The sequence below is a fragment of the Hippopotamus amphibius genome, chromosome 2, assembly GCF_030028045.1.
Source record: "Hippopotamus amphibius kiboko isolate mHipAmp2 chromosome 2, mHipAmp2.hap2, whole genome shotgun sequence".
Classification (NCBI taxonomy): Eukaryota; Metazoa; Chordata; class Mammalia; order Artiodactyla; family Hippopotamidae; genus Hippopotamus; species Hippopotamus amphibius.
Window position 1 is genome coordinate 1,839,149 of NC_080187.1, and position 19,081 is coordinate 1,858,229.

At 52.1% G+C, this 19,081-nt stretch overlaps 1 protein-coding gene across 7 annotated transcripts in view; it reads left to right on the forward strand.

Annotated features, from left to right (window-relative positions):
• The window catches only part of CAMSAP1 (calmodulin regulated spectrin associated protein 1), a 60,221-nt gene extending 41,140 nt beyond the window's left edge, over positions 1-19,081 (forward strand). For 4 of the 7 annotated variants that reach the window (XM_057720997.1, XM_057720999.1, XM_057721003.1 and 1 more), the window contains 9 exons: positions 916-1,072; positions 1,523-1,614; positions 2,141-2,225; positions 2,855-5,869; positions 5,956-6,164; positions 6,319-6,421; positions 7,790-7,908; positions 8,321-8,439; positions 17,173-19,081. In XM_057720997.1, the coding sequence (XP_057576980.1) occupies positions 916-1,072; positions 1,523-1,614; positions 2,141-2,225; positions 2,855-5,869; positions 5,956-6,164; positions 6,319-6,421; positions 7,790-7,908; positions 8,321-8,439; positions 17,173-17,475 (4,202 nt within the window). In that variant the 3' untranslated portion in view covers positions 17,476-19,081. The remainder of the gene's footprint in view (positions 1-915; positions 1,073-1,522; positions 1,615-2,140; positions 2,226-2,854; positions 5,870-5,955; positions 6,165-6,318; positions 6,422-7,789; positions 7,909-8,320; positions 8,440-17,172) is intronic. The other 3 variants (XM_057721000.1, XM_057721001.1, XM_057720998.1) reach the window with 3 other exon arrangements.

Below are 19,081 nucleotides of genomic sequence, written 5' to 3' on the forward strand. Positions count from 1 at the left end.
ATTAAAATGTAGACCTTTCTTTCATTAAAAGATGATAAAAAGAGTTTAACAAGAAAGGAAATCAAGTAGCTACCAGGAGTAGAAGATCCTTGTTGAACACCTACAACAGATAGACAGTGTCCAGAACAGATTGAAAGAAGGAAAAGACAAACCAATAGAAAAACGAGCAAAAGACTTGAACAGGGGCTTCATGAAAGCAGGATCCCGGGTGCCCAGTAACGTTTCGGAAAGATGCTTGGCCTTGTCAGGGATTAAACTGGAAGTGACACACAGGTACCCCCTGCCACATCGGCAGAGCAGACACCTAGATGGGGCCAGGGCTCGGGGCAGTGGCTGAGGTGTGCTTCCCTCATGTAAGAGCTCCTGGGCGGTTCCTGCCACCGGGACTGTCGCTGACGCCATCTGTCTTGGGCCAGCATTCTGGGGGGCAGCCTCAGAGATGGGGTTCCTGTTCAGATTGGAGCTTCGGGCTGGGCCTGACCTCCTCACCTGACCCCACGGGGCTTGAGCTGACGTGATCACTGAGGTGGTCGGTCAGGTGCTGGGCCCAGACGACCAGGCCTTTCTGCAGCTGAGGCAGCCGCCTCCTTGAGGCTTTGGCTGGCGAGGCGTCCTGGTGGCACCCCCCCCACCCCCACCCCCTGGGGCCCCGCTGTCCAGACGCAGCCTCCAGTCCCAGCGCTTGCCGCTCTGCCCCATGTGGGGTCTTTTGCTCTGAGTACTCATTTTGATATAACGTGTGTCGTATTTGTTATAGAATACACTTGTTGACCTTGAAACCAGTTTTATTTTTTTTGGAGAAGTTTGGTTTCAAGTAAAACTTGCATTTTTAGTGCTTATAAAAACTGATTTTTTTTAGTTTCTTCTTGCTAATGTTGTAACTAAATAGCTATTTCTATAAACTTGTTTCTGCAGCTAAATCAGTGTCGCACCCCAAGAGCAGTCGGCCTCCTGTCCCCATCTCCAACGCCACCAAGCGCAGCTTCCTGGGCAGCCCCGCGGCGGCGAGCCCGGCCGATCAGCAGCCCCCCGCCCAGCTGCACCACCTGCACCTCGAGGAGCCTGAGCCCCCGTAAGTCTGTCTGCTTTTGGGACGAAGCCGCCGTTCATCTCCCTTTCCTGCTGGGTTACAGTTTCTGTCGGGGTTACCTTTTCTCGGGGCTGATGGAGAACCTGTGCGGAGTGGGTAGCGAGAGGGTCTCTTCTGGCCCCCACCCCCCAGAGGCGAGCAGGGTAGCCTTAATGCGAACTTGAATTTACTGTGAAAACTTGAAGCCTGTTGTGTTACAGGCCATAACCAGAGGTCAGTGTCCCCCCTGGCTGCAGTCTGGATGTTTATCCCAAGTCTGAAGTTCTTGATACATTTTGGGTTTGTTTTTGTAATAATTTTCCCAAGGAACCTGTGAATTCCTCACAGGTTGGTATGAATTCATGACGGTCTCTGTAGCTTCTTATGTGTTTGCTTTTGAACTTGTAGGTTGGCGAGGTAGTGATTTTTCTCTCCTGTCCTTTCTCTGTTTAGGGGGAAAGGAGCCTCTGCCTTTAGTCCATCACATCCTTTGTTGCCACTGAGGCAGAAGCAGCAAAAGACAGTGCAGGGAGAGGACCCTCCCGGTAAGACGTGAGGCCTCCCTCTGCCTGCTGTGCCCGCCCCGCTCCCTGCAGGGCCTCGGGATGAGTAGACTCACCGTGACGTAGTGACGGCAGCTGAGAAGACTGGCAGAATGCATTTTGATTTTTATTGATGTACCTTAGAATTTATAACCTTACAGTGAAAATATTATTAGAACCTAGTGAATCCCACGAAGCCTACAGAAAATCACTGTTGTGTCGCAGCAAGAACCTGTACATTGACCTTCACCGATTATTTTAACTGCCGTTGACATCGCTTAATTGATATTGACTTGTGATTGACATTCTGATTATTTCATGACCCAGGCCGATTACTGTTGAACTAGACACTGCCTGTTATCGAAACTATTGAAAAGCGTGTTGTGATTGTTTGCTTTCCTTAGCAGTTTTGTTGTACCGAGTGATGGTGCGTTTCCTTGAGAAATGGTTACTCTATTGAAAGAATTTCAAGTGATATAAAACAGGTTACTTAATGCTGAACACACTTACTGTTTCCTCCAAACTGCAGACCAGCGACACCGATCTAATTCCTTAACCCGAGTCGATGGTCAGCCCCGGGGAGCAGCAGTAGCGTGGACGGAAAAGAAAAACAGGTGAACCATCCGCGTCTCAAATATGTTTCTGCTTGAAATGTTTGTTAGTATGACAGAGCAGTGTCCCAGATGTGGGCCAAGGACCCCTGGGGCCCACGGAGACCCTTGGAGGTCAGAATTACATCCCAGTAACCATGCTGGGATGTCACTGCTTTTCTCATTCTAAGGGGCCCAGACAAGTGTGGGGTCACAGCAGGTTGAATCAGATCAGACCCGAGAATCCAGCCGGATGTTAGATCTGCAAACCTGTGCACGACACTGCTCTTTACACTCTACGCTTGTTTCAGGAAATGTGGCCATTGCTTGTGTAATAGATTTCTTCCTGGAATTTTTAATCATTTTAAAAATGTCTTAGCTTGGGTTTCTAGAGTGGTAAATATTGATAAATAACTAAAAGCTCTTTGGGGTCCTCAGCATGTTGAAGGGGAGCTGGGGCAGAGGGTCTGAGAATTGCTGAATTGAAAGGACCTCTGGTTTTCTTTTGCCCGGGAGAGGGTTTGTTTTGGTTAAGTTTCCCATGTGTAAGATTCAAGTTCTCAACTCGTAACTCGAGTTCTCCTCACTCATGAGCTTGCGTAGCCTCTCGTGGAGACGTGGCATGTCCAATGGCTTTTTTCCCCACCTCGCAGGCCCATGTCTCAGCCTGCGCCCTTTGCTCTGCATCACGCTGCGAGCTGCGATGTGGACCCCGGCTCTGGTGACAGCGTCAGCCTGGCCCGCTCCATCAGCAAAGATAGCTTGGCGTCCAACGTCATTCATCTGACCCCGCAGAACCAGCCCCAGCCCGCGGCCCTCAGGACCAGCGGAAAAAGCCTCCTGAACAACGTTGACATCGAGGACGAGGACGAGGAGCTGGTGGCCATTGTTAGGACGGACGTGGCTCACCAGGGTGGTGACCCGGGCCTGATGGCAACTGCCAGGTCTCCCCAGAGGCTGGTGGATGCCTCAGAAAGTAAGTCTGACAGTTTCTTCCTGGAGCCGTTGATGCCGGCTCTGCTCAGGCCAGCCAAGGAGAAGCAGGCGGTCACCAAGGAGGACGAGTGTGGAGAGGGGCGGCCCCGGGGCTTCGCAGCCAGGAGGCCTGGCGAGGGCCACCAGCCTCCGGGCCGGAAGAAGGTGCCTGGCAGTCACGTCAGTCGGGACTTGAATAGGACTTTCACCCCCATCTCCTGTTCAGAGCTTCCTGCGGGCTTCGACCCTACACCCACTGAGGCAGGGCCGCTGGCAGTGGGGGACGCCCGTGGCGGGCCTCTGGCTGGCAGTGGTTTCGATCTGTCATCTCAGGGACAGTCGGCTGACGGCTTCTTCCTCCACGTGGGCAGAGCCGATGAGGACGTGGAGGGCAGGCTCTACATGAGCTGCGTGCGGAGCCCCGGTGCCCTCGGCCCTGAGGCCTGGGCCGTCCTGAGGCAGGACTCCGACTCGGACGTTGCGGACCTGGAGGAAGCCGAGCAGGACTTCGCGGGCGAGGGCCACCCTGCGGCGGGGGCTGGGTACGGCGGGGAGGAGGAGTCGGCGAAGCTGCAGGAGGACCTGAAGGTGAAGGAGCACGAGGACAAGGACGATGCCAGTGGCCGCTCCAGCCCGTGTCTGAGCACCGTCTCCCAGATCAGCAGCGTGTCCGTGGCCAGCGGCAGCGTGAAGATGACCAGCTTCGCCGAGAGGAAGCTCCAGAGGCTCAACAGCTGTGAGACCAAGTCAAGCACCAGCAGCTCCCAGAAGACCACACCCGACGCCTCGGAGAGCTGCCCGGCCCCGCTGACCACGTGGAAGCAGAGGAGGGAGCAGAGCCCAAACCGGCAGGGAGGGGACCACGCCAGCCTCCTGGCCTCTGAGCTGGCGCAGTTGCACATGCAGTTGGAGGAGAAGCGTAGGGCCATCGAGGCGCAGAAGAAGAAGATGGAGGCGCTGTCGGCGCGGCAGCGCCTGAAGCTGGGGAAGGCGGCCTTCCTGCACGTGGTCAAGAAGGGCCGGGCCGACACTGCCCCTCAGCCGCTGAAAGCGGGGCCTGTGGTGGGAGAGCACCCTCAGCACAACGGGGATGACTTCGACGGCCTATCCAGAGCGGGAGACTTCCGCGGCAAGGAGGAGGGGAGGGGAGAGCTCCTGGGGTCTCCAGACGTGGACGGAGAGGGCCTGGCTCTCGTGCAGCAGCATACACCGAAGGACCCCGCCACGCTCCCCGAGCTGGAGAGGAGCAAGGCGCTGTCGGCAGTGCTCCTGGAGGCCGGCGAGGGCATGGACGTGGGCGAGGGCGACCTGTCCATCGAGAAGCTGAACGAGACCATCAGCACGCTGCAGCAGGCCATCCTCAGGATCTCCCAGCAGCAGGAGCAGCTGCTGCTGAAGTCGCCCACGGTGCCCACGCCGGGCCCCCGGGGTGGCTCCCAGGACCCCAAGGTCAAGGCAGCCATCCATTTTGTTGAGCCGCTCTCTCCTCCTGCGTTGACCGGCCACCGCAAGCCCCCGCGTCTTGGCCAGGGTCGGAATTCCCGTTCAGGAAGACCGGCTGAGCTGAAGGTGCCCAAAGAGCGGCAGCAGGGCTCCTCCCGGAGCAAGACCCCCACGCCTGGTGTCGAGACCACCTCGCACTCACGGTCCTTCCCACCCCGGACGCCCTCTGACCTGGGCTGGGACGGGGTTGCTGACCCTGGGGGCGATGCCCGCGAGAACTGCTCCTTGGACGGATACAGGCTCTACGACGAGAGCAACCAGCGGACGTTTGTGCTGCCCTCCTCCAAGGACGCGGACGCCCTCCTGGAGCAGACGGGCTTCAAGGAGGCCCTGGAGGGTGGTGTGAAGGAGGCGGGGCTGGGCACCCTCACCGCGCCCGGGAAGGAGAACGTGCCCCTGGACGAGCCCCCGAGGAGCAAGGCCAGCCTCATCGAGGTGGACCTCTCTGACTTGAAGGCCCCCAACGAGGGCGAGGAGACGGAAGGCCGCGATAGCGCGGCGGACCTGGGTGGCGAGGGCGACCAGAAGCCGGGGGTGGGCTTCTTCTTCAAGGTAAAGCGCGGGCGACACCCGTGCCACGTGGTGGGCACGTGGGAGGGCGTCAGGGAGACCCTGACCTCTTGGGTGGGGGCGGGAGAGGCGCCCGCGGCTTCGTGGCCACGCGGTCTCAGTGAGGACCCTGCGGGAGGGAGCATCTGCGGGCGGGAGCACCTGCGGGCGGGAGCCTGGCCGCGCCAGCCGAGCGGGACTTCGGGCCCGACACGGGAGGCTGCGTCGCTCTCGTGCACGGCCATTCGAGAACGGACGCACCTTGTTAGCTCGCAGGCTCCGCAGGACGGGCCGTGGCCTTTGGCGCGAGGCGGGCCTCCGCCCTTGGCGCCCGCGCCGCTGCCGGCGCTGCAGGGAGCGCGTGGGTCCGCCCTGTGCTGCCGGAGCTCCTGGCTGCATAGGGACGCGCCCGAGCCCGCGGGTCGTGGCCCAGGCCCAGGAGCGTGGAGGGCCGGGGCCCCGTGGGGTGGCGCGGCCGCGCCGCAGGTGACGTCTGCCCTGCAGGACGAGCAGAAGGCAGACGACGAGCTCGCCAAGAAGCGGGCGGCCTTCCTCCTGAAGCAGCAGCGCAAGGCTGAGGAGGCGCGCGTGCGCAGGCAGCAGCTGGAGGCGGAGGTGGAGCTCAAGAGAGACGAGGCGCGGTAGGCGGGGGCGGGGCGGTCACGGGCGGGGGTGTGGTCACCCCCCTGCGGTGCAGGCGCCCCGTGACCCCGGGCCCCTCCCGCAGGCGGAAAGCGGAGGAGGAGCGCATCCGCAAGGAGGAGGAGAAGGCGCGGCGGGAGCTCATCAAGCAGGAGTACCTGCGGCGGAAGCAGCAGCAGATCCTGGAGGAGCAGGGCCTCGGCAAGGCCCGCTCCAGGCCCAAGAAGCCGCGGCCCAAGTCCGTGCACCGGGAGGAGCCGGGCAGCGAGTTGGGGCCCAAGAGCGCCTCTCCCCGTAAGCAGGCGGCGCGAGGCTCTCCCCCTGTGGCCCCGAAGCTGCGAGGTGGAGGGGGGCTGGGGCGGGGGGGACCCGGCTCTCTATCCCCCGCCCAGACGCTGGGGAACGAGCTCACGTCTCACCAGAGCTTGTCCTGTCTCGTCTCTGGCAGCTGACAACCTGAGCCGAGCCCAGTCGGGCTCCAGCCTGTCCTTGGCCTCCGCAGCGACCACAGAGCCCGAGAGCGTGCATTCGGGGGGCACGCCTTCCCAGCGGTGAGCGGGCGCCGGGGGAGCGGGCGGGCGGTGGTTCTGCGGCTGTGGTTTTGGTGTGTCCACAGAAGTGGTAGTGATATCATAGGGACTCACTGCTCTTTATCAAAGTTTACCAGTTGGTGACGTGTTTTGACATTTTTGTCCTCCTTTGTCTCCTTGTCCTTCCAAGCCCTGCACATATTTTCGTTTTTAATCGTTTACGAGTGCATTGGCGACATCCTCTTTATCCTTAAGCACTTCAGTGTGTGCGTCCTCCAAATGAGGATGTCGTCTTGCAGCACCACTGTCATCAAACCAGCATGGACGTCGGGTCTGCGGCCCACGCTCGCCGTGGCCCGTGGTCAGTGTCCTTGAGCCCCGGCTGGGCGGGAGCACGGTCGCGCTGAGTCACTGTGCTCCTTCCATCCGAACGGGCCTTCACCCTCCTTTGTCTGTCTGGGCCTTGACGCGTCTGTCTAGTGTGGGCCAGTTATTTTCTTGCAAGCCCCTGAGTGGGTTTCCCACGAGTAGGTCCAGGCTGTGCGTTTTTGGCGAGAACAACCCAGAGAGGAGGATGTGTCTTTCTCAGTGCAGCCTGTTGTGCGTGTCCCCTTGATGTGGGTTAAGGTGCTGTTTTCCTACGGGCACTAGAGAATTTCCATTTGTGATTAAGGAGTGATTTGGGAGGAGGTCTGGGGACCCTTTCGATGGCACTGAACTTCTGCCCTTCGCCTTTGGCAGCCACCGCCAGTGGGGCTGGCTTTCTGGTGGGCATGCTCTCCCGTCCTTGATCATGTGCGTTGTCCTGCCTCTCCACTCGTCGGGTGTTTCTTGTTGCCACGGGCTTTGTGGAGACACCTCCTAGGGACTCTGGCTTCTGGTTGGAAGCTTGTTCAGACGGTTGGCTACCGGGGTTGGGTTCAGACTCGCCCGCGCCTGCCTCTCTTGGATGGCACAGGCCTCCGTTCCAGCTCAGTGGAGACGGCCCTGCAGGGGTCGGAGAGTCACAGAGGCCCACCGGGGTTCTGGACTCAGCCCGCTGTGCCCTTCTTTCCTTCCCTGGCAGCGGCACAGACGGCCCAAACCTGGTCCTCCAGATCCCCTGCTAGCAGGACCAAGTGTGAGGGTGCACCTTCCCTGACAAGGTCCCTCTGGTGCCCGAGAGTGGGGTCTTTGTGTCCAGCTTCAGGTCTGTCATCGTGTTCTCTGCAGAGCAGACCAGCTGTTTTCCCTACTGTGGCCGCCAGCCTCCTGGCACGGCTGATGGTCCTTCATGTGCCGATGGTGCAGCCTGGCCGTTTCTGGGTGGGATCCTGCCAGCCATTGCCAGGTGTGGGTGAGAGGAGGGTGCCCGCCGCCTTCACAGTGCCACCCCGTACCTCTTCCCAGCAGAGTCGAGTCTCTGGAAGCCTTGCCTATCCTGAGCCGCAACCCAAGCAGGAGCACTGACAGAGACTGGGAGACGGCGTCTGCTGCGTCCTCCCTCGCCTCCGTGGCCGAGTACACAGGTGACAGCCCGGCTCTCCGTGGGGCAGGGATGCACGGCCACGTCTGTGCGGGGAGGTCACAGGCGTGGTGGGCGACAGGCCTTTATGTTTGCACAGCTCACGGCTCACTACAGTGTCTTCAGCACTTTGGAATCTTAGAGTTTTAAAAATTATTGTGTTCTGGCCTTGTCTTTTTTGTGTCAAATCAAAATTAAAAAGAGAATAAGTTATTACTTACTTAAACCTCTTCCTTAGTTTATTTGAAATCTGTAAATTAGAAGTTTCTCATAGAGTGGAAGGGGCTATTATTCTTTGTTTTCAAAAAACTGTGAGCATCCCTGATTTAGGCTACCTGCTGCTTGCTTCTGCAGAGTTGTTGCCTGTGTGTGCGCCATAGATACTAATCTTGCAAATCTTGGCCTGTTTGTCTTAGGTCCCAAGCTGTTTAAGGAGCCCAGCAGCAAATCAAACAAACCAATTATTCACAACGCCGTATCCCATTGTTGTCTGGCTGGGAAAGTGAACGAGCCTCACAAGAATTCAATATTAGAGGCAAGTATCAATCTCAGCACCAGGTTTCTACGTAGAGTAAGGGCGTTTACAAGTGAGGGTTCTTCCTAGAGGAGAGCGTCCTGACTGTTGACAGGTCAGGCCGCTGCACGGCACACGTGTGACTCGGGTGTGAGGACATGCGGGTGTGTCTGCTCACACTGCCCAGTGCTCCACGGCCCTCGTGGTTGGGACGGCTCCCAGCAAGAGCAGAATTCAGACTACGAGACAGAGGCTGCTCTGGGGTCGGGGCTGGTGAATGGGGAGCGGGTGAGACTTCTTTATGGGGAGAATCGGTGGACTTTGGTGCTGAAGGCAGGGTGTCTGCGGGGGTCACAGGCAGTGTCGTGGGTGGAGACAGGAGGGTTTACAGGAGGGACCCCAACTTTGAGCTGGGACCACTGGAAAAGTGGAAGTTTAGGGCAAAATGCCGGTTGTCTCTGTCCTTCCTGGGGGCAGCGGGCCTCGGTCACTCTGACAGTGAGTGGGGGTGGCCGCCGCAGGTGGAAGACCTGGAAGGAGGGTCTAGGTTAGGACTGACTGAGGCCCCAGCTGGCGGGCCTGTGTGGGGGCGGGGCTCCTCTCCATTCACAGGCCACCGAGCCGCTCTGGCCTCTGGGTTGGTCCGGGAGCAGACCTGAAGGCCTGGGCTGTGGAGCCCGCATCTTGGGTGCGGAGCGGCCTCGACAGAGGAGTCTCACGTAAGCGCTGCCGGCCCGGCTGGTCTGTTGTCTGTGATGTCAGCGTGTGCAAACAGCCACGTGCTGACCAGAGGGCGGCTCCATCCCCAGAAACCTGTTTACAAAAGCAGGTGGTACTGATTCTGGCTGCCATCGGGAAAGGGCGAAAGGGGAGCAGGACGAGGGCCCAAGGGTGGCCGCAGAGGTCAGAAGGCTGGTCGGCCAGCTGGGCCTTACTAGAAGTTATTTGAGCAGGGGCCTGGAGTGGGGAGGGGGTGCCGCGCGGATCGGGGGAGGTCCCAGGCTCCAGGTGGGACCGAGTGCCCAGTTTGGCTGGAGCTCTGGGGGGTCAGAGGTCACAGGGCAGCTACGGAGGGCCTCTGGGCTGAAGGGATTCGCCTCTGCGCCGAAGGGATTCGCCTCTGCCTTGAGTGAGTGAGAGGGCGAATGCAGCTATGGGGAGAGGATGGAGGTGAACCCACTGCCTCCTGAACGGCAACGCTGGCTGCCTGGCCCGGCACAGCCGTGAGCAGTGGAGGTGGAGGCGGAGGCGGTGATGAGAGCCGGGGAGGGCGGATCCCGAGGGCCTGGGTTCGTCTGTTTTTTTTTGTTTTTTTTTTCTTTTTTTTTCAAGCTCTTTATTGGAAAATAATTGCTTTACATTCTTGTACCAGCTTTTGAGATACACCAGAGTGAATCAGCTGTGATTATACATATATCCCCATATACCCTCCCTCTTGCGACTCCCTCCCACCCTCCCTGTCCTGGCCCTCTGAGGCATCAGCCATCATCGGGTTGATCTCTCTTTGTTATACAGCAACCTCCCACTAGCTGTTTTACAGTTCGTAGTGTATATATGTCTATGCTACTCTCTCACTTCGTCCCAGCTTCCCTTCTGCCCCCTGCCCCCCGAAGCCTGTGTCCTCCAGTCCATTCTCTGCATCTGCATCCTTATTCTTGCCCTGTCACTGGGTTCATCAGTACCTTTTTTTTTTTTAAGATTCCATATATATGACTTAGCATACAATGTTTTTCTCTTTCTGGCTTACTTCACTCTGTATGACAGGCTCTAGGTCTGTCCACCTCGTTACATGTAGCTCCATTTCATTCCTTTTTATGGCTGAGTAATATTCCATTGTATATATAGGCCACATCTTCTTTATCCATTCATCTGTTGATGGGCATTTAGGTTGCTTCCACGTCCTGGCTATTGTAAATAGTGCTGCAGTGAACATTATGGTACATGTTTCTTTTTGGATTATGCTTTTCTCTGGGTGTATGCCCAGGAGTGGGATTACTGGATCATATGGTAGTTCTATTTTTAGTTCTTTAAGGAACCTCCAAACTGTTTTCCATAGTGGCTGTACCAGCTTACATTCCCACCAACAGTGCAGGGTTCCCTTTTCTCCGCCCCCTCTCCAACATTTATTGTCTGTAGATGTTTTGATGATGGCCATTCTGACTGGTGTGAGGTGATACCTCATTGTGGCTTTGACTTGCATTTCTCTAATGATTAGTGATGTTGAGCCTCTTTTCATGTGTTTGTTGGCCATTTGCATGTCTTCTTTGGAGAAATGTCTATTTAGGTCTTCCGCCCATTTGTGGAATGGGCTATTTGCTTTTTGGGTATTAAGCTGCATGAGCTGCTTGTATATTTTGGAGATTAATCCTTTCTCTGTTGCTTCATTGGCAAGTATTTTCTCCCATTCTGAGGGTTGTCGTCTTGTCTTGTTTATGGTTTCTTTCACTGTGCAAAAGCTTTTAAGTTTCATTAGGTCCCATTTGTTTATTCTTGATTTTATTTCCATTATTCTAGGAGGTGGGTCAAAAAGGATCTAGCTTTGATGTATGTCATAGAGTGTTCTGCCTATGTTTTCCTCTAGGATTTTTCTACTGTCTGGCCTTACATTTAGGTCTTTAACCCATTTTGAGTTTACTTTTGTGTATGGTGTTAGGAAGTGTTCTAATTTCATTCTTTTACATGTTGCTGTCCAATTTTCGCAGCACCACTTATTGAGAATGCTGTCTTTTTTCCATTGTATATTCTTGCCTCCTTTGTCAGAGATAAGCTGCCCATATGTGCTTGGGTTTCCCTCTGAGTTCTCTATTCTGTTCCATTGATCTGCCTTTCTGTTTTTGTGCCAGTACCATATTGTCTTGATCACTGTGGCCTTGTAGTATAATTTGAAGTCAGGAAGCCTAGTTTCACCAACTCCGTCTTTCCTTCTCAGGATTGCTGTGGCTGTTTAGTGTCTTTTGCATTTCCATACAAATTGTAAGATTTCTTGTTCTAGTTCTGTGAAAAATGCCATTGGTAATTTGATAGGGATTGCATTGAATCTGTAAATTGCTTTGGGTGGTACGGTCATTTTCACAATGTTGATTCTTCCAATCCAAGAACTTGGTATGTCTCTCCATCTGTTTGTATCGTCTTTGATTTCTTTCATCAGTGTCTTACAGGTTCCTGCATACAGGTCTTTTGCCTCCTTAGGCAGGTTTATTCCTAGGTATTTTACTCTTTTTGTTGCAATGGTAAATGGGAGAGTTTCCTTAATTTCTCTTTCTGCTTTTCCGTTGTTAGTGTATAGGAATGCAGGAGATTTCTGCGCATTAATTTTGTATCCTGCTACTTCACTAAATTCATTGATTAGTGCTAGCAGTTTTCTGGTAGAATCTTTAGGGTTTTCTATGTATAATATCATGTCATATGCAGAGTGATAATTTTACTTCTTTTCCAATTTGGATTCCTCTTATTTCATTTTCTTCTCTGATTGCTGTGGCTAAAACTTCCAAAACTATGTTGAATAATAATGGTGAGAGTGGACACCCTTGTCTTGTTCCTGTTCTTAGAGGGAATGCTTTCAGTTTTTCACCGTTTAGAATGATGTTGGCTGTTGGTTTGTCATATATGGCTTTTATTATGTTGAGGTAATTTCCTTCTGTGCCCATTTTCTGGAGAGCTTTTATCATAAATGGATGTTGAATTTTGTCAAAAGCTTTTTCCGCATCTATTGAGATGATCATGTGGTTTTTATCCTTCAACTTGTTAATATGATGTATCCCATTGATTGATTTGCATATATTGAAGAATCCTTGCATTCCAGGGATAAACCCCACTTGATCATGGCGTATGATCTTTTTTATGTGCTGTTGGATTCTCTTTGCTGTATTTTGCTGAGGATTTTTGCATCTGTATTCATCAGTGATATTGGCCTGTAATTTTCTTTTTTTGTGACATCTTTGCCTGGTTTTGGTATCAGGGTGATGGTGGCCTCGTAGAATGAGTTTGGGAGTGTTCCTCCTTCTGCTATATTTTGGAAGAGTTTGAGAAGGATAGGTGTTAGCTGGTCTCTAAATGTTTGATAGAATTCACCTGTGAAGCCGTCTGGCCCTGGGCTTTTGTTTGTTGGGAGATTTTTAATCACATTCTCAATTTCTGTACTTGTGATTGGTCTGTTCATATGTTCTGTATCTTCCTGGTTCAGTCTTGGAGGATTGTACTTTTCTAAGAATTTATCCATTTTTTCCAGATTATCCAGTTTATTGGCATATAGTTGCTTGTAGTAGTCTCTCATGATCTTTTGTATTTCTGAGGTGTCCGTTGTTCTCCTTTTTCATTTCTAATCCTGTTGATTTGCATCTTCTCCCTTTTTTTCCTGATGAGTCTGGCTAATGGTTTATCAATTTGGTTTATCTTCTCAAAGAACCAGCTTTTAGTTTCATTGACCTTTGCTATTGTTTCCTTCCTTTCTTTTTCATTTATTTCCAATCTGATCTTTATGATTTCTTTCCTTCTGCTCACTTTGGGGTTTTTTGTTCTTTCTCTAATTGTTTTAGGTGTAAGGTTAGGTTGTTTATTTGAGATTTTTCTTGTTTCTTGAGGTAGGACTGTATTGCTATAAACTTCCCTCTTAGAACTGCTTTTGCTGCCTCCCATAGGTTTTGGGTTGTTGTGTTTTCATTGTCATTTGTTTCTAGGTATTTTTTGATTTCCTCTTTGATTTCTTTAGTGATTTCTTGGTTGTTTAATAGCGTATTGTTTAGTTTCCATGTGTTTGTATTTTTTACAGTTTTTTTCCTGTAATTGATATCTAGTCTCATGGCATTGTGGTCAGAAAAGATGCTTGATGTGATTTCAGTTTTCTTGAATTTACCGAGGCTTGATTTGTGACCCAAGATGTGATCTATCCTAGAGAATGATCCGTGTGCACTTGAGAAGAAAGTATATTCTGTAGTTTTTCAATGGAATGTCATATAAATATCAGTTAAGTCGAGATGGTCTAATGTGTCATTTAAAGCTTGTGTTTCCCTATTTATTTTCTGTTTGGATGATCTGTCCATTGATGTAAGTGGGGTGTTAAAGTCTCCTACTATTATTGTGTTACTGTTGATTTCCCCTTTTATGGCTGTTAGCATTTGCCTTATGTATTGAGGTGCTCCTAGGTTGGGTGCATAGATATTTACAATTATTATATCTTCTTCTTGGATTGATCCCTTGATCATTATGTAGTGTCCTTCCTTGTCTCTTGTAATAGTCTTTAAAGTCTAATTTGTCTGATAGGAGTGTCTACTCCAGCTTTCTTTTGACTTCCATTTGCATGGAATATCTTTTTCCATCCCTTTCCTTTCAGTCTATATGTGTCCCTTGGTCTGAAGTGAGTTTCTTGTAGGCAGCATATAGAAGGGTCTTGTTTTTGTATCCATTCAGCCAGTCTGTGTCTTTTGGTTGGAACATTTAATCCATTTACGTTTAAGGTGATTATTGACATGTATGTTCCTATTACCATTTTCTTAACTGTTCGGGGCTTGTTTTTGTAGGTCTTTTCCTTCTCTTGTGTTTCCTGCTTAGAAAAGTTCCTCTAGCAATTATTGTAAGGCTGGTTTGGTGGTGCTGAATTCTCTTTAACTTTTGCTTGCCTGTAAAGCTTTTGTTTTCTCCTTCGAATCTGAATGAGATTCTTGCTGGGTAGAGTATTCTTGGCTTTAGGTTTTTCTCTTTCAGGAATTTCAGTATATCCTGCCATTCCCTTCTGGCCTGCAGAGTTTCTGCAGAAAGATCAGCTGTTATCCTTATGGGTTTTCCCTTATATGTTATTTTTTGCTTTTCTCTTGCAGCTTTTAAAATTTTTTCTTTGTGTTTATTTCGTTAGTTTGATTAATATGTGCCTTGGTGTGTTTCTCCTTGGGTTTATTCTGTATGGGACTCTCTGCGCTTCTTGCACTTGGTTAATTATTTCCTTTCCCGTGTTGGGGAAGTTTTCCACTATAACCTCTTCAAATATTTTCCCAGACCCTTTTTTTTTTTCTTCTTCTTCTGGGATGCCTATGATTCGAATGTTGGTGTGCTTCATGTTGCCACCAAGGTCTCTGAGACTGTCTTCCATTCTTTTTATTCTTTTTTCTCTTTCCTGCTCTGTGGCAGTTAGTTATTTCCACCATTCTATCTTCCAACTCACTTATTTGTTCTTCTGCCTCAGTTATTCTGTTTATACCATCTAGAGTATTTTTAATTTTGGTTATTTAGTTGTCCATTACTGTCTGTTTGCTTTTTTAGTTCTTCTGAGTGCTTATTGACTGTTTCTTGTATTTTCTCTATTTTGTTGTCGAGATTTTGGATCATCTTTACTATTATTACTCACAATTTTTTTTCAGGCAATTTTCCTATTTCCTTTTCATTTCTTCGGTCTTGTGGGTTTTTTCCTGCTCCTTTGCCTGCATAGTGTTTCTTTGTTTTCTCATTTTGTCTCATTTATAGGATTTGCTGTCTCCTTTCCCTGTGCTGCCTAGTAGTAATTCCTCTTGTTTCTGCCCTCTGCTCCCTGTGGTGGGGTTGGTCCAGTGTCTTGAGTAGGCTTCCTGGTGGGGGGGTCTGGTGTCTGCTTTCCAGTGAGTGGCTCTGTGTCTTTTGTCTCTGATGAGCACGGCCATGTCAGGTGGTGTGTTTTAGGGTATCTGTGAGGTTAATATGGCTTTAGGTAGTCTGTGTGCTGATGGGTGGGTTTCTGTTCCTGTCTTGTTTGTAGTTTGGTGTGAGGTGTCCGGCACTGGCAGTTGCAGACAGTCAGACGAAGCCCAAATCTTAGACTCTGATGCAGGGCTCCGTGAGAGTTCTCTGCAGGTAATCTTCCCTGTGTCTGAGGACTCCCTGGTGCTCTGGCCTCCTGGAGTCAGTGCTCCCTCCCCAGAGCCTCCTACATGACTTCTGATGGGGTAGTGCAGACTCCATAGGTTGCTTGTCCCTGTTACGTTGGGCTCTTTGCAGTCCTTCCTGGTGTCCGAGGTCGCCTGCGGGTGTTCAGCTGGCTCTCTGTGGGAATTGTCACGTCTTTTGGTGTGTTCCTCATGCATCGTTCTCAGTCTCCTTTGCTGAAGGAGATTGGAATGTGGTGTTTTGACCTGCTGGTGGTGGAGGGTTGCCTGCAGAGGTGGGGGCAGCTGTGGCTCACCTAGGAGACAGTGGCACTGGCGGCAGAAGTTCTGGGAAGTGCTCATTGGCGTGAGCCCTCCCGGAGTCTGCCATTAGCCCCACCAAAGAGCCTCCCGGGTGTGTCTTTGCATCTAGTTCCGGTCGTGTCTAAACAGAGTGTTAATGTAGTTGAAATGAGTACTATACTCTCAGTTTTGGGTTTTTCTTTTTCCTCTTAATTTTATAAATGTTTGTTTGTAAGTTTATTTAAAATGGTAACAAGCCTGTTATCTGCTGAAAAGAATGGTATCTATTTGTAAAAAAAATTGCACTTTTCCAAAACAAAAACAGTGAGAAGCGTGGCATTGTTTTACATTATACGAATCTTTTTAGTCCCTGGCTTTGTCGCTGACAGCTGCGTGTGACCTGCTTCCGTGTCCATCTGTTACAGACCACGTGTCCCGTGGCTGCTGAGCAGCGCTAGCGTGCCCTGAGGGGGCGGAGCGGCAGCGTCTCAGGGGTACTGTGAGAGGAGTCTTCGTAGAAAGCGGAGACCTGGGGGGCTGCAGGAACCCTGGCCTGTGCCCTGAGCACTACGGGGCTAGAAAGTGAAACGGGAGGTTCTCACGTGCAAGGGGCATCTGCTTTAGGATGTTTCTGTGTTGATGATGCTTCACAGTTGGGAGCACGGTGCGGTGGGCAATGCAGCAAGCACTGAGGGTCGTGCCCTCTCCAGGTGCTGGTGTGACAATGTTGCCGCCACCACTCACGCCATGTGCAATCCCCCTTAGTGCTCGTTCGGGGCTGTGCAGTCTGTCCACGGGGGTGCAGCCATCACCATCTAATCCCAGAACTGCCTCCCGTCCCGAAGGACCCTGTGCCGCTCCCATGCTCCCCACGCTCTGCCCCGGCCCCACACTCTGCAGTCCCCTCTGTGTGTTTGCCTCTTCTGGACACTTGCCGTGAAGGGCCTCGTCCCCGAGGCGGCCTTTTGGGGTGGCTCCTTTAGTCGGCGTGATGCTGTCGAGGTTTGTCCCTGTGGGAGGAGTGTGGTGCCTCACTCCTGTTTACGCCTGAGTGACGTCCCGTCATATGTCTGGACCGTCTTGTTCATGCATTTTTCTGTTGGTGGACATTTGGGTTGTTTCTGCTTTTGACTCTTGTGAGTGCTGCCGTAAATGCGTGTGCACACGTCTTGTACGGGTGCCTGTTGTAACTCCTTTCGAGTGTCTATCTGAGGGAAGCATTGCGAGTCACGTGGCGATTCTGTGTGTAACGTTCTGAACAGCTGCCTGGCTGACGTCCCCCATGGCTGCGTCCCCCCCAGCGAGCGCTCACACGTCACACCAGCACCCGCACTCTTATTGGGTGTGAGGAGCTGCCCCATGTGGCTTGGTTTACATTTCCCTGAAGGCGGATGATGTTGAGTGTCTTTTCGTGTGATTTTCCACATAATTTTAAAAGCAGTTTTGCCTTGGGCACCTAGACTTCAGTGAAGTCTCGGGGGTGGGGGTGCTCCAGGGAACGACATCCCATAGTGCTGTGTCCGGGCAAGCCCGCCCCGGGTGGGTGGGCGCTGGCCGCCACCTCCTGGTCTGACGGCGGGAGAGACTCACACTGCCCGTGTCTTCCCTCACCCCCTCCACGCAGGAGCTGGAGAAGTGTGATGCCAACCACTACATCATCCTGTTCCGGGACGCGGGCTGCCAGTTCAGGGCGCTGTACTGCTACTACCCCGACACCGAGGAGATCTACAAGCTCACCGGCACGGGCCCAAAGAGCATCACCAAGAAGATGATCGACAAACTGTACAAGTACAGCTCAGACCGGAAGCAGTTCAACCTGATCCCGGCCAAAACCATGTCCGTCAGCGTGGACGCGCTCACCATTCACAACCACCTGTGGCAGCCCAAGCGGCCCTCGGTGCCAAAGAAAACGCAGACGCGTAAATGACCCGCGCCGGCTGGGTCCGTGTTTATTATTTTCATCCTTTTGGGTACGAAGTGTGCAAAACCTCAGACCTTTTTCAGAGAAGCTTCTAGACAACAAGAGAAAACCCTCCCATAGGTCCCGGCACACAGGACGGCAGGTGCAGCTGGAGCGAGGACTCAGCCCGTGGCCAGCAGCTCGCGGCTGCCCTGGTCACCGCCACGTGGAGGCTCTGGACAAGGGACGCGTGTCCGAGAGCTCCAGGCGGCGGATCCCTTTTACTTGAAGTTCTCCTTCAGTATAAATTAAAAGTGATTTCCTTTGCTTCCTCGCCTCTCGCCTCACCCCCTTTTGCACATGACCTGACACCCCTCTTGCTGGCCAGCTGTAATCTTGCGAGATTATAGGAGCGAGACTCGACCTCGGGTCAGGGCTTTTGAATGTCTGTAGGAAAGGAGTCCGTGTTGGGGAAATCGTTTGCTTTTGAGAAATTGTATGATATTTATTGATTGTGTCTACTGCCAACGTTTATATCCAATTCTAAGGTTTCTGAAAAAAATTCTTGTTCCTTGCTGCTCAGAAGAAGTTTACTGAAAATACCAGTTCACTAAAAGCACTGAAACCTGCAGTCTGTCTTCTGCTTTGATAACGTTTACACGTGTGAAGGGGTCTCACTGATGCAATCAGGAGGATGGTGAATGGTACTCTTGCTGGCGTTGGCCTAGTTGAAAACGGGCAAGCTGAGCCAAGTACAGCCCTCGTTCTGTACGTTTGGGATGGTGCGCTAATGATTTGTTCACTTTAATAAAGACAGATTTTGGTAAAGTAGAATATTTTTCACTCTGAGCATGTTTCTCTTCAAAGGTGATGCACTTAAGCTGACAGTTCCTGTAGTGTTTTTATTACGTCCTCATCTGTCCCGTCCTGATCCTAGCTTCTGGAAGAGCAGCGCCCTCCTAGAAGAGCGCGTGCGGCTCTCAGTTTAGAGTGAGCCTCGTGCTGTGTCGCTCGCTAAGGACAGTTGCAGGGGTACTCGCCGCTGCCGTTCTCCCCACGCTGGTCCTGACAGTCAGGAGTGCTTCTCCGGACCAGACGTTCCCGCCGGCCTCCACGTGGTGCCGCAGCTCTGCCGACACCTGTGCAGCTGACCAGTGGACCCGACTGCCGGAAGACTCTGGAGTCACTTATGTTAGTTTCACGCATGTTTTCTTGGGAGTGTTACTTGAATCTGTCTCAAACTGCAGAAAAAACTAAAGATCAATGAAGAGAAGACGTGAAGGCAGGTAAACTGGTCATTTTAGATGAACAGGTGAGTGAGCCGCGTGCCCGAGGACGGAGGGAACGTGGTGCGGAGACCCTGGGAGGAACGGCAAGGCCTCGCCCTCCGCAGGCGGGTCTGAACACGGCGGGAGCCAGCGGCACTGTCTGTAAATAGGTGACGAAGCTGTGTGGTTTCTCCAGTGCCGGGTGTTGCAGTCCCGGGCGAGCCTCCCTGTGACCGTGCCGTTCACACGTGTGCTTTATTTCTCACTGTATGTTTGATATTCTATTGTTATATTTATTTTAAGAAAGCACTAAAATGTAATAAAGGAAGTAATTTGCTTTTCGTGACCACGTCTGTGTGAGGTCA